The 15,877-nt window shown below is 50.2% G+C and overlaps 1 protein-coding gene across 1 annotated transcript in view; it reads right to left on the reverse strand.

Moving 5' to 3' along the window:
* Positions 1-12,241: 12,241 nt before the first annotated feature.
* Ccdc187 (coiled-coil domain containing 187) overlaps positions 12,242-15,877 on the reverse strand; it is a 23,113-nt gene continuing 19,477 nt past the window's right edge. Inside the window, 1 exon segment of the mRNA XM_052181071.1 lies at positions 12,242-12,437. Coding sequence (XP_052037031.1) covers positions 12,242-12,437 — 196 coding nt within the window.

Genomic DNA, 15,877 nt, shown 5'->3' on the forward strand with positions numbered 1-15,877 from the left:
GGAATGGTGTGTTAGAGAGGGGATCATGAAGATCAACCTAAGATGCTGTGCTTCTAATGACCAGCATCTCTTAGTGTTCCGCTGAGAACTGACTGGATCACAGGGAAAGTGCATCAGGAAAGAGGCTGTGGGGTATGTGCCTCGTGACCCACAGATCACTGGGCAGCACACAGACAGACAGACCATCCTGCCTCACTTGTGAGATTTCATCAGCCCCAGCCTTAGTAGTGATCTGGATTCAACTGGCTAGTAGAACCTGAAAGGATCAGATTAAGCCCAGGAACCCTGGCTGAGAACAAAGCTTAAGAATGTATGTAGAGACCTGGGTGTGGCAATACACGACTTTATTCCTGAGTTCGAACCCAGCCTGATCTACAGAGTGAGCTCCAGGGCAGCCAGGGCTACACAGCGAAACAAACAGAAAAAAAGGTGTATAAAGAGAGTGTGGAAACCTTATCTCTAAATGGACCAGCTGTATCCAAGCCCTCTCCTCAAGGCTCAGAGATCTCCATGAAAGGAGATCTCTTCTAAGAGCCAGGGGAGGTTCATAACCAAAAGTGATCGCTGCTTCCTGGATAAGACAAGGCAGCTGCACAAATGAACCCACAGCAATTGGGCTAGCATGCACAAGATGTATGCAAACTCAGGCTAGACCAAAGGAAGTCCGACCTTTGGCTCCGGAGTTGAGGGCATTTGATAAATCCTGGGAAAGGAAGAACTTGTTTTCTTTAAGGGTGTGACCCAGGACAGGCTTCACACCCAGGAGTATTTCAGAACACAAACTAGACTCCATGGTTTGGAGAGAGAAGGGAGTGGGAGAGAGAAAGAGGGAGCATGGAGAATGTGAGAGTGAAGTTGGGTGGTTGGGATGGGGTGCATCTGAGTGACTTAGGAGGTTAAATATGATCCAGAATAAGGTTTGAAATCCTCAAAGAACTAATAAAACACCATCTTAAACAATCATGTGTATGGAAACAAAAATATCTCACACCAAGGTAAAGTTCACAACAGCCAGCAGCAAGCAGGGCAACAGAGTCATCAGCTAACATCAGCCCAGAGATGGATGCCACAAGCCTGTCATAACCGGCCAGACGGTGCCACAAGACAGAGACGCTTGCTACCAGGTGTGACGATCCAAGTCTAATCCCCAGGACCCACATTGTGGAGAGAGAAAGCCAAGTCCTGCTAATTGTCACCTGACCCCCACCTGCATGCCTTGTCATGCAGCCCCTTGGGACAGAAACACATGTGAAACTTTCAAACAGAAAAGAAGTTTTCATAGCTGTATTCGCAGGTTTAAAGGGTAAGTCCTTGTTGCTAGGGAGGTGGCTCACTGGTTAAGAACACCACCTGCTCTCCTAGAAGACTTGGGCTAGATTCCCAGAATATACGTGTAGGCAAAGCACCCGTATACATAAAATAAAACAATAAAGGTCAGTACAACTGTGAATAGCGTAAGGAAAGACCTGAATAGAATTTTCAGAACTGAACGTATAAAACACTTCAAAAGAAGACCACACTGATTAAGGGCAGATTAGACATTGCTGAAGAAAGAACTCACAGCATCAAGCGTAAAAGAAAGACCTGGAAGGCTTCCAAAACTGCAGAACGTGATAACCCACAGATCAAAGAATCTCAAACCCCAGCACATGAGCATGAAGCTAGAGACTGGCACTACAAACTTGCTTGAGAAACAGAAAAGCGGCCAAGCAAATGGACACAGTGCCTGCAGATGGACAAAGGGACGGAGAAAGGATTCCTTGCACATGGAGCAAAGTAAGCAAGACACTAGGGCGGGGCTGTGCTTCCTGAGGGTGGGGCGGGGCTTCCTCAGGGTGGGGCTGGAGCTTGGCAGCAGTCAAGGATGTAGGAAGCCTGGGGTACAACCCTATCACTGGAACACACATACCACACACACCACACACACACCACACACACACACACACCACACACACACACACATACCACATACTACATATACACACAGCACACCACACACTCATACACACATACTCCACACACAGAGACAGACACACACCATACATATACCACACACACATACACCACACACACACATAAACAGACACAACACATACACACAAAGACACATACCACGCACTAAATACATATGACACACATACAGACATACACACATAACATACCACACACCCATAGACACACACCACACACACACATATACCACACACAGATACACACCACACACACACCACATACCACACACACCACACACACACATACCACACAAAGACACATACCACACACTACATATATACACACCACACCACACACTCATACACACACTCCACACACAGAGACAGACACACACCATATACACACCACACACACACATACACCACACACACACACACACAAACAGACATAATACACACACAGACACAAAGCACACACTAAATACATATGACACATATACAGACATACACACATAACATACCATACACACACATACACCACACACACACACACACACACACACACACACACTGAGGAAGCAGAGGCAGGAAGATTTCTGCAAAGGCCAGCTTGATTTACATAGTGAGTTCTAGGCCAACCAGAGCTGTATAGTAAGACCCTATTTCAAAAATAAATAAAGAAAAAAGTCTACCCAAGTACTATGTCCAGGAAAAAATATTTAAGGAACGAGAAGCAGAATGAAGATGCTCCTGGACACTTAAGTGGTTTTATGTTGTTGTTCCTGGTGGACGTTCATGTCAGAAATCAGCTGAGGGACACGGAAGTGATGTGTGACAAAAACACGCTGAGGACTGGTCACATCCTCACTCTAGGCCTGTGTATAATTTGAAACTAGTAAAAGAGAATCGTTTGTCAAAAATGATATCAATGGCTGGGCAGTGGTGTCACACGCCATTAATCCCAGCACTTGGGAGACAGAGGAAGGCAGATTTCTGAGTTCGAGGCCAGCCTGGTCTACAGAGTGAGTTCCAGGACAGCCAAGACTATACAGAGAAACCCTGTCTCGAAAAAAACCAAAAAAAAAAAAAATTAATGAAGGATGGCTTAAAATATTTTTATGATTTTAATAATTTTTAAATTTCTTTTTATTATTTTGAATTATGCATATGTGGATTCATGTTGTGTGGGTATGTTCACAGGTGTGCAGGTGCTCCTAGAGGCCAGGGGAGTCCAGTCCTCTAGAACTGGTTCTAGGTGGTTGTAAGTAACTCAGTGTAGGTGCTGGGAACTGAACTCTTGTCCTCTGGAAGAGCAATATGTACTCTAAGCTACTGAGCGCTCTCTCTCTCTCTCTCTCTCTCTCTCTCTCTCTCTCTCTCTCTCTTTCTCTCTCGGGGTTGTATCAACAAACCAAATCAAAAATTAGCCAAAAAGGAGGCAGATAAAGTGGAAAAAGAAGATAAAAGATAGAAGAAATCACCCGTACACTGTATAAATGGACATCCGGGGGAATAACATCTGAGGCTAACCTAATCCACGTGACAAGGATAAGCTTCTCAGTCAGAAGTCAGAGACTGGACTCAAAAAAGAGAAGGCAAAACCCAACTTTATACTTTTCCCACAAGAAACACACTTCAAATAAAAAGGAGGAGGCAGCTGCCTTGCTCCTAGTCACAGGAAAGCTGGCATAGTCTACAAACGCCAAAGCAGGGCAGGGTATGAGTTTCAGCTAGTAACATTCATGGCTGGATTGCAGGAAGCCCAAACTCAATGCCCAGCACAGCATAGACCAGACATAAGTGGGCACATTTGTGATCCCAGCACCTGGGAGACAGAGGCAGGAGGCTCAAAAATTTAAAGTCATCTTCAGTTACGCGGTGAGTTCCACGGCAGCCTAGGAGACCGTAAGATGGTAGCAGAGAAAAACGAAAACAAAATGACTTACATACAGAGTGAGCTCTAGAGCAAAGCACACTGCAGAGGAAGACACACTGTGCTGGCCCTATTAAAACGGTCAGCGCATCAGAGCTCATTGGAATCCTAAGTGGTTTTGTTGGGTTTGTTTTGTTTTGTTTTTGTTTCTGTTTTGTTGTTGTTTTTTTGTATGGTTTCTTTTTTCCAAGATAGGGTTTCTCTGTCTGGTCTTGGCTGTCCTGGAACTCACTCTCTAGAACAGAAAAGGCTGGCCTTGAGATTTACCTGCCTCTGCCTCTTGAGTGCTGGGATTAAAGAAGTGTGCCACCACCGATTGGCTTAGAATCCTAGATCCTTATTCTGGTAGACAAGCCCATGACTTGACATTTCAGTAGAGCGTCCTCCCCTTCCCATCCCAATAATAGGTAGATTTGAGGCAGAAGATCCCCCAAGCAGAGTAGATTTGAGCAATTCTATGGACCAACTGGTCTACCTGGGATTGCAGAATGCTCTACCCAATCACTGTAGAACAGGGCATATAGCATATCCTAGCAAACGCTTGAGTGTGGAGATGATCAAACATTTACAAATGAACTTTATGGTCACCAGAACTAGACAGAGGGCCAAGCTTCCCAGGGAAGTGACCATATCAGGCTAGGGGTGAAGCTGTAGCTGGCTCTCCGAAGATAAATGCAGCTGGTGTGACTAGCTCTCTGAGGATAGATGCAGCTGGTGTGACTAGCTCTCTGAGGATAGATGCAGCTGGTGTGACTAGCTCTCTGAGGAGAGATGCAGCTGGTGTGACTAGCTCTCTGAGGAGAGATGCAGCTGGTGTGACTAGCTCTCTGAGGAGAGATGCAGCTGGTGTGACTAGCTCTCTGAGGAGAGATGCAGCTGGTGTGACTAGCTCTCTGAGGAGAGATGCAGCTGGTGTGACTAGCTCTCTGAGGATAGATGCAGCTGGTGTGACTAGCTCTCTGAGGATAGATGCAGCTGGTGTGACTAGCTCTCTGAGGATAGATGCAGCTGGTGTGACTAGCTCTCTGAGGAGAGATGCAGCTGGTGTGACTAGCTCTCTGAGGAGAGATGCAGCTGGTGTGACTAGCTCTCTGAGGAGAGATGCAGCTGGTGTGACTAGCTCTCTGAGGAGAGATGCAGCTGGTGTGACTAGCTCTCTGAGGAGAGATGCAGCTGGTGTGACTAGCTCTCTGAGGATAGATGCAGCTGGTGTGACTAGCTCTCTGAGGATAGATGCAGCTGGTGTGACTAGCTCTCTGAGGATAGATGCAGCTGGTGTGACTAGCTCTCTGAGGATAGATGCAGCTGGTGTGACTAGCTCTCTGAGGATAGGTGCAGCTGGTGTGACTAGCTCTCTGAGGATAGATGCAGCTGGTGTGACTAGTTCTCTGAGGATAGATGCAGCTGGTGTGACTAGCTCTTTGAGGATAGATGCAGCTGGTGTGACTAGTTCTCTGAGGATAGATGCAGCTGGTGTGACTAGCTCTCTGAGGATAAAAGCTCATCTGGGAGGTTTTACACCATCCTTACTCCCCCCACACGTTCTACCCCTGACCTGCCAACACAGGTCACACAGGATACTCACCTGCAGAAACTGCCTTTGCTTCTTCAAGATGCTTCGAGGACTCAGGGTTGTCTCTATACGGAGAAAGTGGTGATCTGAAGGGTCAGAAAACCACCAGAGGTCTTTGTCATTGCCAGCACCTGAAACCTGAAGTTCGGGGTCACCCCACACTCTTCTACCCTGGGGGTAGGGGTGGCATCTGGCCTCAGTTTTGGCCTCACTTGGATCTGGTTGTCACTGTGTGGAGAGAAAATGCGCTTGGCTCTGGGTCACCACACATCTGCTGCTGTTTCCGTTTTGAAGTCTCTTCTGACCCTTGCTGGGCTGAGGATTTCTCCATCCGCCTCTGTGGGAAAAGAAAGTCTGGTTTGGGGAAATGAGAGACAAAGTTCTGCAGCCCGGCAGGCCAGGGTGGGTCTGGGATCAGGCAGGAGAGATGTACAGGAGTTTGTATGTCACACATACCACAGGTCATAAGCTCTGAGCTTCAAGAGAGCCCTACCACTCAGTGCCTAACAGGCCCTGAACTGGGACAAGTGGAAGACAAAGATGTCTGTCTACCTGTGACCCAGCTCTGGAACCAGCCATGGGAATCCAAGTGTGGATGCTTCCTGGGACACTAGTGGCTAAAGCATGCAGTCTCTTTAAACAAGTCCATGTCCCCAGTTCATGTGACTCTGTGTTCCCTCTGAGACTGTTGATGCCTCTGTGTCCCCGTGCCCCCAACTTTGGAAGGACCTTAGGCAGCGTGGTCACCAGACCAATGTTTATACCCCCCCAAAAAACTGTTCCAACTTGCTGTTGAGATTTCAATCCACTGAGCAATTAAATTGGTTCAATAATCCATTGTCTCCTTGGCTCTCACCCCTCATTATCACATCACAATACTATGTTGAGTTTTATTTTGATGCTTATACCCTGCTCTGTGCAATTTTTGAAATGGCAGATAAATTGCATTGCAGAAATCACTGCTAATCAGGTTCTGGTTCAATACTAAGGCATCCCCAGCACAGAGGCCGAGAGGTATGATGAGACCTCACCATTATGGAATGAGTCAGGGAGATATGTGGGAAACCCTTCTAATTAAAGATTGAAGCCCACCATTGCCTGGATAGCCTTCTGGGCTTGGCGCAAAACAGAGGACTCCCTTTACTAGCAGGGCTTCTCCTTCTCTGACCAACCCCGCCCCCCCCCCACGCCTCTACCTGCAGAATGTCACGTAGCCTTAGATTACAGGTTCAACTTCCTTTCTGCTTATAAGAACCCGTTCAGCTAGCACCTGAGATTTCTGGAATGCCTCTCTATGCTAATGAGGCATCTCGCTACCTTAAGCCTTCAGCCAATAATCTCTGCCCATCCTGGATAGTCCTACCCGCTCCCCGAGTCCCCCAAAACTATATAACCCTTGAATCACCCCAAGTAAAATTAATCTGTCTCCCTGAAGCTGGTCCCTGTTATCACTCACAGGGCTTCCAAACATTCTCTCACTTCCCTGTTCCCAAAGCCCTCACCCCATCTCTAATCTCTGCTCTGTCTGCCCTCGTGGACCCCCGGGGGCAGGGAGGGTCACAGGTGGGGTAGAGGGGACACTGGACAGGGCTGGAGTACCAGTTAAGGCCTCAGGGTCAGGGGGCAGCCTGCTGACCTTCAGCTGGTGTTTGAAGAGAAGTTCCTCAAGTGACATCTGCGTCTCCCACACCTCCTGCTCTGCCCGCTGCCGCAGAAGGTCCAGTGCTCGCTCCTGCTTCTGCTGGTCCAGCTGTCATGAGAACCCATGCCTCAGGGGTCACCCTTGCCTTGCTGGCAATGGGCTATGAGGATCACTTTAATAGATCTCATGCCTGTCCCTCCTAGCAACCTTTCTCTCTGTGGCGTCTCTATCCAGGCTGAGAAAAAGGGGTTGGGGGTGCTCTTAAATCCTCAGTTCTATGTTATGGAGCCTTCTACTCAACCTTGGGGACAGAGGCTGCTCACAGCTAAGCTTCAAACAGAAGACACAGTTTTCACCGGCCTGGGATCATGGGGTAGGACATACCTTCAGTGACTTGAGAAAGCTCAAAGATTTCAGCTGGAAATTGGTCAGGTGCCCATCATACAGGCCTCCAGAATGTGGCCTCTCGGGCTCCTGCTGACCTGCAGACCACGGAGGAGGGCACCTGAGTGGCAGGTACACTTGGAGCCTCTCTCCTGGTTGAGCCTCAGAGCTTCTTGGCCTGCAAGGAAACTGAGGCCAGAGGCCAGGAGGGAAAGCCCGCGACACAGGACTGTGCTGGTGTCCAGTACTTCCAGAAGAGCCCCTTCCTTGCGGTCTTAGCAGATGGTGGCTGCCACCATGGTTCTATTACCTCCCTCACCCTCACTACACCTCACTCTGGTCACCTTTCATTCCAGAAGCAAGAATTGAGTTAGCATAGGTGACAGGAGCTACCAGAAAAACCCAGGGCCCAGTCTCAACTCTGTCCTGCACTTTCTAGAAGACCCAAACAATTTACTGGTCAACCAGAGTGTCTGAGGGGACACAGCTTCCCTGTGTGAGACTCCCACAATGGCTTTACAAGGCCTGACAAGCAGAAGCCACGATTGTTGCTGAGGGTGTGCACGTAGGTGCTACAGAGGGGAGTCCAGAGTGCAACTTGGAATTCTGGGGTGTTTCACACTGTGTCCCCTGTAAGTTATAAAATATCCAAGGGTATCAAAGGGGGCTTCTCATCTTTCTGATGCCCCCATCCACCCAAGGCCGAGGCAAGGCACACCGTGTATGTTCCCTCCCTACAGAAGCAGTGTCTCCCTCCTGACCTATCTATCCTCTGACTCACCCTAAGCCTCTTTTCTTCAGTTAGCTGTTAAGGGAGGGCTCAGAGGATGCCTGACTTGAACACTCTAGCTTGGACAAGAGAGCCTTCCTGACGGCCCTTCAGTCCCTGGGCTGTCATGATGTAGAGAGGGCCGTGGACAGAATCCCCGTCCTCGGCCCATGAAGAACCATCTTCCCCAGAAGACTGCATGTAGCCACTGACAGAGAAGCTCAGCTTCTTAGAGTAGGATCAGGAAAAGCTGTGCACAATGGCCACACAGTCCCTGGGCATTACCAATGACAGGAAAGGACCAGGCAGGCAGGGGGGAGTGGCATGGGGTGTGGCACAGGGTGTGGCACAGGGTGGCAGGACACACAGTGAACACTCAGGCACTGTCCACGCCCTCCCATAACTGGGCAGAACTCGGACTGGCTGAGCTTCTGTTCCTTTGCACGAGAAGAGGTTTCACTGTTAATGGGGGGGCACTTGAGAGAAACTGAGGGCCAGAGCAGGCGCCCAGACTATGTCACCCTTCCACAGATCCCAAAGATAGAATCCCAAAGCCTCTAAGCTATGCATCTGGGATGGGGGTACCTCTTGGTCTTCTTGGCCATGTTGGCACCCCAACAGGTCAGAGGGACTACACACTGCACGTCCCTGAACACTGATCTGTGACCCAGAAGAAAACTAGGTCAGTCCTGGCTCAGATCGCCCCCACAAGCAGAGAAAGATGCTGCCTCGATCCCTGACTCCTCTCAAAAGGCAATTAGGGAGGAACTCCAAGATTCCAGCACCACCTAGAGCCAGTACTGTGGTGGCCCAGTGGGATGGCCTCATGAAGGCCCAGCAGCAGACAGTAGGAAGGCCGGTGACCATGACAAGAGCTCAGTCAAAGGCTGCAGTGCCTCTGCCCACAGGGGAGACCTGCTGAGTGTGGGAGTGGAGTTCTGCTTTCAGAAAAGCATAATTCAGAATTCAGAAAAGCAAAAGGCACAGTTGGTCTTTGTACATTTAGAGGAGAAAGATGGGGACCCAAGTTGGACCCCCAAACCCTCATATTAAAAAAAAAGAAGCTGGGTGCAGTGGGATGCCACATGTGCTCCCAATATTCCAGAGATGCAGAAAAGCAAAGTTTGGGCTCAAAAGGCAGCCAGTCTAGCCTGTGTGGTGAGTTCCAGGCAGCGAGCGTCAAAAAATTGGGTGGGCGGCCGGGGCGTCTGAGCAATGATACCCAAGGTTAGTCTCTAGACTCTATATATGAATGCTCTCTCTCTCTCTCTCTCTCTCTCTCTCTCTCTATCTATCTATCTATCTATCTATCTATCTCTCCTCTCTCTCTTTCGCTACACACACATATGTGTATATATATATATATATACATACATTATAAACATACGCATACACACTATATATATGTATATTCATGTATAATCTACTCTACCCCATCACACTAACTATAGCTCCAGGTCTTGGCAGCCACACATATCTGATAGCTACCACAATATCCCTCAAAAACAAACATCCTACTGAGCAGGGCTGCCTAGGTGTTGAAGTCTTGAGAGTTCCACTGGATGGCTGTTTATAGTACTAATGGCTGGAATCGAAGGCCTCCCTCTCATTGCTGTCCCTGTGACCCACCAGCGCGTTCTGCTCAGAGAACGGCTAAAGAGGCTGAGGGATAAAGACAGGGTACCCCCCACCCTACCCCCTACACACACACCCCGTGTGAGGAAAGGGCCAGACCCTTGTAGGAGATGGCCCTCTTGTCGTGATCAGAAAATGCTCTTGACTCTCACACAACATCAGACCCTGTCCAGTCAGCCTGGAGGAGGAGCACCAGCCAGCGGTGGGCAGAGCCAAAGGGAATTCTGGAAATCTCGCTGCCTCTAGGTTATACTTTCAGGGGAGGCATAGGGCTTTGCTTTGGTTTAAATATTCCTGCTCAAATTTATGTAGACATTTAGTAGCCATGGTAACAGGGTTAGGAGGTGAGGCTTCTAAAGGGGGATTGGACCACTAAAGCTAGCCAAGAAAGAAGTTATTACAAGGAGGAGGAGGGCTGGGCTGGGAGTATGGCTCGTTGGGTGCTTGCCTTGAGTTCCAGCTCCAGGACCCCGTAAACTGGATCTAACGTCACAGACCTGTAATCTCCCATCTCTTGGGAATTGGAGGAAGGAGAATCAGAAGTTCAAGGTCATTCTTCGCTATATAGTAAATTAAATAAAAGCTAGTCTGGGCTACACGAGTCCCTGTCTCAAAAGAAAACAAATGAACACAAATGGGATGGTCTGCTTCTGCTGGCTTCTGCTGTGTGGTGGGGTAATAAGAGGCCCTGGTAGCACTCCTCAATTTCCCACCTAACTGTGAGCCCATACATCTCTGTTCGTCACAAGTTCAGGCTGTTATAGCAGCTGCCCAGAAGCAGGCTGGAGGCCCATGTAATATTAATGTTCCAACTTGGCAGGCTCTGGAACCGTCTACGAGACAAGCCTCTCTGGGGGTTCATCTAGAGTAGGCTAACAGCTAAGAAGACCCACTTTGACTGTGGCTCTTAGCTCGCCATGGGCTCAGGGCGGGACTGAGCCTCGTTCCTCTGTGCCTCCCAAAGGCTGCTGCCTCTTCCCACAGGGACACTTTGCTAGCTGAGAATCTCCACTTCTTGTCCTTCCTGGCTGGGAACTTTACCTGCCATCTCCTGGTGCCCCTAAAGCACAGATTTTGTTGGGATAGGGCCTGACCTCTGATCAAGATCAGATATGTCAAGCTCAGTTTGTGGCAGGAGTAATAAATCCATGGGCCACTGAGGTCTGTTGTAGTCCTGGGCCCTCTTGCCTAAGAGTTGGCAGCTCTTGCCTAAAATAGATATCCTATTTTAGATGGAGAGAGTCTCCCAGAGTCAGAGCCTGCTGTTTCTCACACAGATGACCCTCGCCATATATGCATATAGTTCTCTGTAAGTCCACGTAAGAGCTGGCTTATCCTTATCAGTGTGTCATTGGCTTTGAGCCCAGTGTGAGACATCCCCTACCCACCCTGCAGCTCTGCTCTGGGGAGGAAGCCTGGGCCTCTGCTAACTGCCCACGTGTTCTCTGGCCTTGATGCCTATCCTGTGATTCCCTAGGGTCTCTCTGTCTGTCTGGGATCTGGACACAGCTAAGGGTCACATTTACTCTCTATGTTTCTCAAAGCCAAGCAGGACCACGTCTACTGCTGCTGTTTGGTTTGGCTTCATTGTGTAATATTGGGGATTGAACCCATGGCCTTACATATGCTGGGCATGCACTTTATGTTTGAGCTGTATCCCGTTTCCCGTGTGTGTGTGTGTGTGTGTGTGTGTGTGTGTGTGTGTGTGTGTGTGATTTACTTTTGTGTTTGCTTGGCTGCTGTTTGTCTGTTTGTTGGGTCTTGCTATGTATCCCAAGCTGGCCTTAAATTTGTGATCATCTTCCTTCAGCCTCCTAAGTGTGAGGCTTACAGGATGATATTTTACTATCATATTCAAAACCAAAACAAGCAAACAGTAACGACAGAGCCAAAGGGGTCTTGGGCTTGTTCCAACCCAGCTCCATATTGCGTGGGCAGGAGGGTTCCCACACAGCCCTACAGACCACTAGCAGGATGCATCCCAAGGGTAGGTTGCCCCCCCACCTGGGGGAGATTCTGTGGCTTCTGCTGTCAGCAGGAAAATGTCGTATATCCCTGCCGGCTCTTCAGCCCTGAGTTTCCTAAGCTGAGCCCTGGCAACAAGTACACTTAAATACCAAAGAAAAGGTAGAGCCTGGGCTGACAGACACAAGGAAAGAAACAAGGGTGACACTTCTGGCTGCAGGGGCGTGGGTGGCTCTTCTAGAGACCACGGTGACAACTGCCATGCCAATCACAACAGGAGCAGAGTGGTGGCAGGGGCTGAAGAGCCTCAAAGCACTTTAATACTGACACGTGGCGTGGCTGCCATCCACATAGAAGTAGGTGTCTCCTCTGCAAGATCAAGCCCGAGCTAGGCAGTAGAAGAGGCCCACGGGAGGCCCCCCTGGCCCCCCGACCAGCCAGCCCAGGGCCTGTCTGCAGGCTCACCCTTACCGCAGCTCCGGGCGGTCCAGGGCGTTACCAAGCCTGCCTTTTTGACTTCTGGCATCTCCTCCTGCCAATGGGAGCCACGGGTGGGGTCTGGTGCATCTGGCACCCCAAGTGAGCTAGAAGACAATGAACACATAGTCAGTGAAGTCACGATTGGGCTGGAGGAGGGAAGGATGGGTGCCAGTGCCCACTCAGTGGGAACGTCCTAAAGTCCAGGCAGAGGATGGGCCTCTGACCCAGAGAGCAGCAGGGAGCGTTTGGCACGTGTATAAGGATGATCTGTAGGATGGCCAATAGGCCACAGCCTCCATCAGCCAAGTATGGTCACTGTGTATGTGCATGTGCATGTGTGTGTAAATATGAATGTGTGCGTGCATGTGTGCATGCGTGTGTGCATGTGCACGTGTGTGCATGTATGTCTGCACGCATGTGTGTATGCGTGTGAGTGTACACATGTGTGTGCACGTGCGTGTGTGTGCATGCAGAGTGTGTGTGTGCGTGTATGTGTGTGCATGTGCGCATGTGTGTGCATGCATGTGTGTGCATGTGTATGCATGCATGTGTGTGCATGTGTGTGCATGCGTGTGTGAGTGTGCACATGTGTGCATGTGTGTGCATGTGTGCGCATGCGTGTGCGAGTGTGTGCATGTGTGTGCACGTGCATGTGTGTGCACATGTGTGGATGTGTGCATGTGTGTGTGTGTGCGCATATGTGTGCATGTGTGTGTGCGTGCACATGTGTATGTATGTGTGCATGTGTTCGCGCGTGTGCATGTACGCACCTGTGTGCATGTGTGTGTGCATGTGTGCATGTGTATGTGCTCGTGCGTGCATGTGCATGTGTGCGTGTGTGTGCGTGTGTGTGCGTGTGTGTGTGCGTAGCAGCCCTGCCAGTGTGCAGTATTAGCTCCATCACAACCAGCTCTGCAGGTGGGGTCATAGCTCAATGTGACAACATAGCTATCCTGATCACCCCTGGAAGTTGCTAAGAATACCTTGCACGAGAGTTCATGGAATGAGGGTAATAACTGATGATACCACTTCATGGCTAGGACTGTGCCGCTGCCCTGCAGCTGTGCCTGTGATGCAGAGCTGGCTCCTGGCTGGCTCATCGGGAGAGAAGTCCGGCCATCACTAAGGGTCCTAATGCTCTGTTCTGCATGGTCTCAAGCAGCTGTTCTCCCTCAGACAGGAAAGGCTCTGGCCTGTACCACAGCAGGCAGGGCAGCAGGCTGCCGGGTGCAGGTGGGCATGCCGCAGCTGCAGGGATTAGAAGGCTTTGAAGCACAGATGATGAATATGTAAACTGGCTGGTGTAGGCGGTGAACACAGCCTCTGGTCACTGTACTTTCTCCCGGAGGCACCATCTGTCCCTGGTACACAGTGACCTGGACTCCACCTGAATCACCACATATGTCACTTGTGCCTTGTCCAGAGCCCTCAAGGCCCACAGGTCTCTATTGCCAACCTTCTTTAAGTCGGGTATTGTGCAGGGCAAGGCTGTGGTATGTCCACACCCAGCCCTGCCTGGAATAAAGCTCCTTCTGAGCATGTGGGCATGCATTAAGGCTGCAAGGCACGATGGGAACACAGACATAGAAGCAGTTTCCAGAAAGCAGGAGTAATGGGGTAGAGTTAAATGTGCACATAGGTGGGACCAAGCCCCATGGACAGCTGGCTAGAACGACTAGAGTTCTTCTTAACTATGGGAAGATGGTGACAGGCTGGGCCCTTGCCCGACACCAAGTACCTGCAGGGCGAGGAGAAGATCCCACCCAGGCTTAGCATGAGAGTCCAGACCCTAGATGGTGCTGCACCTTAGGGGAACAGAAGGAAAACCACAAGCCTGGAAAAGTAAGCATGGGCTTAGGTCCTCTGAGGTAATCTGGCAGGACGGCCAAGCTGTGACCTACCGCTCAGGGAGACCAGCAGGCCTCTTCCCTGCTCCCCCGGAGCCCAGGCCTTCCTGGGAAACAGGCTCTGGGCCTGTTTCTGCCTCTTCTGGTCTCTCCTGGACTACTGGGATAGCACTGGTCCTGCAGAGCTCTGCGGCCCACACAGGTATGCTAATCTGGGGCAGGGACATAGTGTAAAGATGGCACAGGTGTGACCAACCTGCAGCCCAAGATATATGCCCCAGGATGGCTAAGAATGCATCTAACACAAAGCCAATACATTTTGACTCTTAGAAACCTCTGGTAGGGGTTTTTAGCATCAACTATATAGATGATAAAGTGGCCGAGAAATTCCAACAAGTTGGACATCCATGGAGGGAAAGCAGGCCACGGCCCCTGCACAGCTATGTCAGGAATGCTGGGGCCAGGAGCTTCTGCACCTGGGTCTGGGACCTTGGGGTCACTTAGTCTGTCCATCTAACAGCCCGGGATACTGAAATCAAACCTCCCAAAGTTCTGGAATTAGAATTAGCAGAGGAAAATCCTGACACGATGCTGCCCCCTGCTGGCCATTATGAATCAGTGACGACACGGGCCTCACCATCCAGGAAACACCAAGTCCATCATCTTCTAAAGTCAGGAGAACTCTGTCAAGCACAGACACGGGGCCAATCGGGCCTCTGTGGCAGTGGCCCCCCCAGCCTTCGCCAGAATGTGCACTCTCAGTTCTGACCACAATTCTGTGGAGAGGCTCTTCAGGTTGGAGTTACTGGCCTAGGGTGCTTCAGAAGCACAGAGGATCACAAGGAGGAGGCTGGGGTGGGCGTAGCAGTTGGGGACACAGAGCTTTCCAGGTTCGAGGACGCCATGGACAGGGCTCAAGTGAGACAGCAGCAGGCAGGGAAGGGGAGATGTTTGGGGAAGCAGAGGAAATTTTTAGTCCTGAAGAGGACAAGAACCACAGCTGCAGATAGCGGAAGCCTTTAGTTTTCTGGTGGGCGACTACCTGACTGGCCCCGTGTCTGTGTTTGACAGAGTTCTTGGGATAACCCCTGACCTCAGTGTGGCCCCATAGTCCTCAGGGACTGTGCCTGAGCTGTCTTCTACTTGGCATCTAGTTAGCTGTCTTAGAAGGGCGGGGGTGTAAGACCAGGGATGCCACATACTCAGAGCAGGAAGAGCAGGCTGTGCGTGAGGCTGTGGTTACAATGGCAGAAGCCAAAGGGTGGCTGCTTCTCCACATCTGGCCGAGCCATGGAGAGGGTATCTGTGTCCAATCTCACTTCTGTCAGTTTACCCTGACAAGCTTGTGCTTCCTCCCCTCCCCAGTGCATCCACTTAGAGCTGAGGCCGATGCAATGTCTACAACCCCACCCCTAGTCCTACAGCACAAACGCCTCCCAGACCCTGCCCACCCAGGGAGGCAGCAGGAAGGAAACGCGGTGAGATGGGCATGAGGGCACAACGAGGGTCACAAAAACTACAGAAGGGACATCCCAAGCACCAGAAAATGCTAAGGCTAGGGTTAGGGACCAAGACCAGAAGAAGGAACACAGGCCATAAGTCCTGTGAACTCGATATGGGATGGTGAACCCCATGTTAAAGTCCTTACATAACTCAGTTTGCTACCAACCAGCAAAGGAAAGCTAAGACAAACTGAT

The sequence above is a fragment of the Apodemus sylvaticus genome, chromosome 5, assembly GCF_947179515.1.
Source record: "Apodemus sylvaticus chromosome 5, mApoSyl1.1, whole genome shotgun sequence".
In the NCBI taxonomy this organism is placed as follows: Eukaryota; Metazoa; Chordata; class Mammalia; order Rodentia; family Muridae; genus Apodemus; species Apodemus sylvaticus.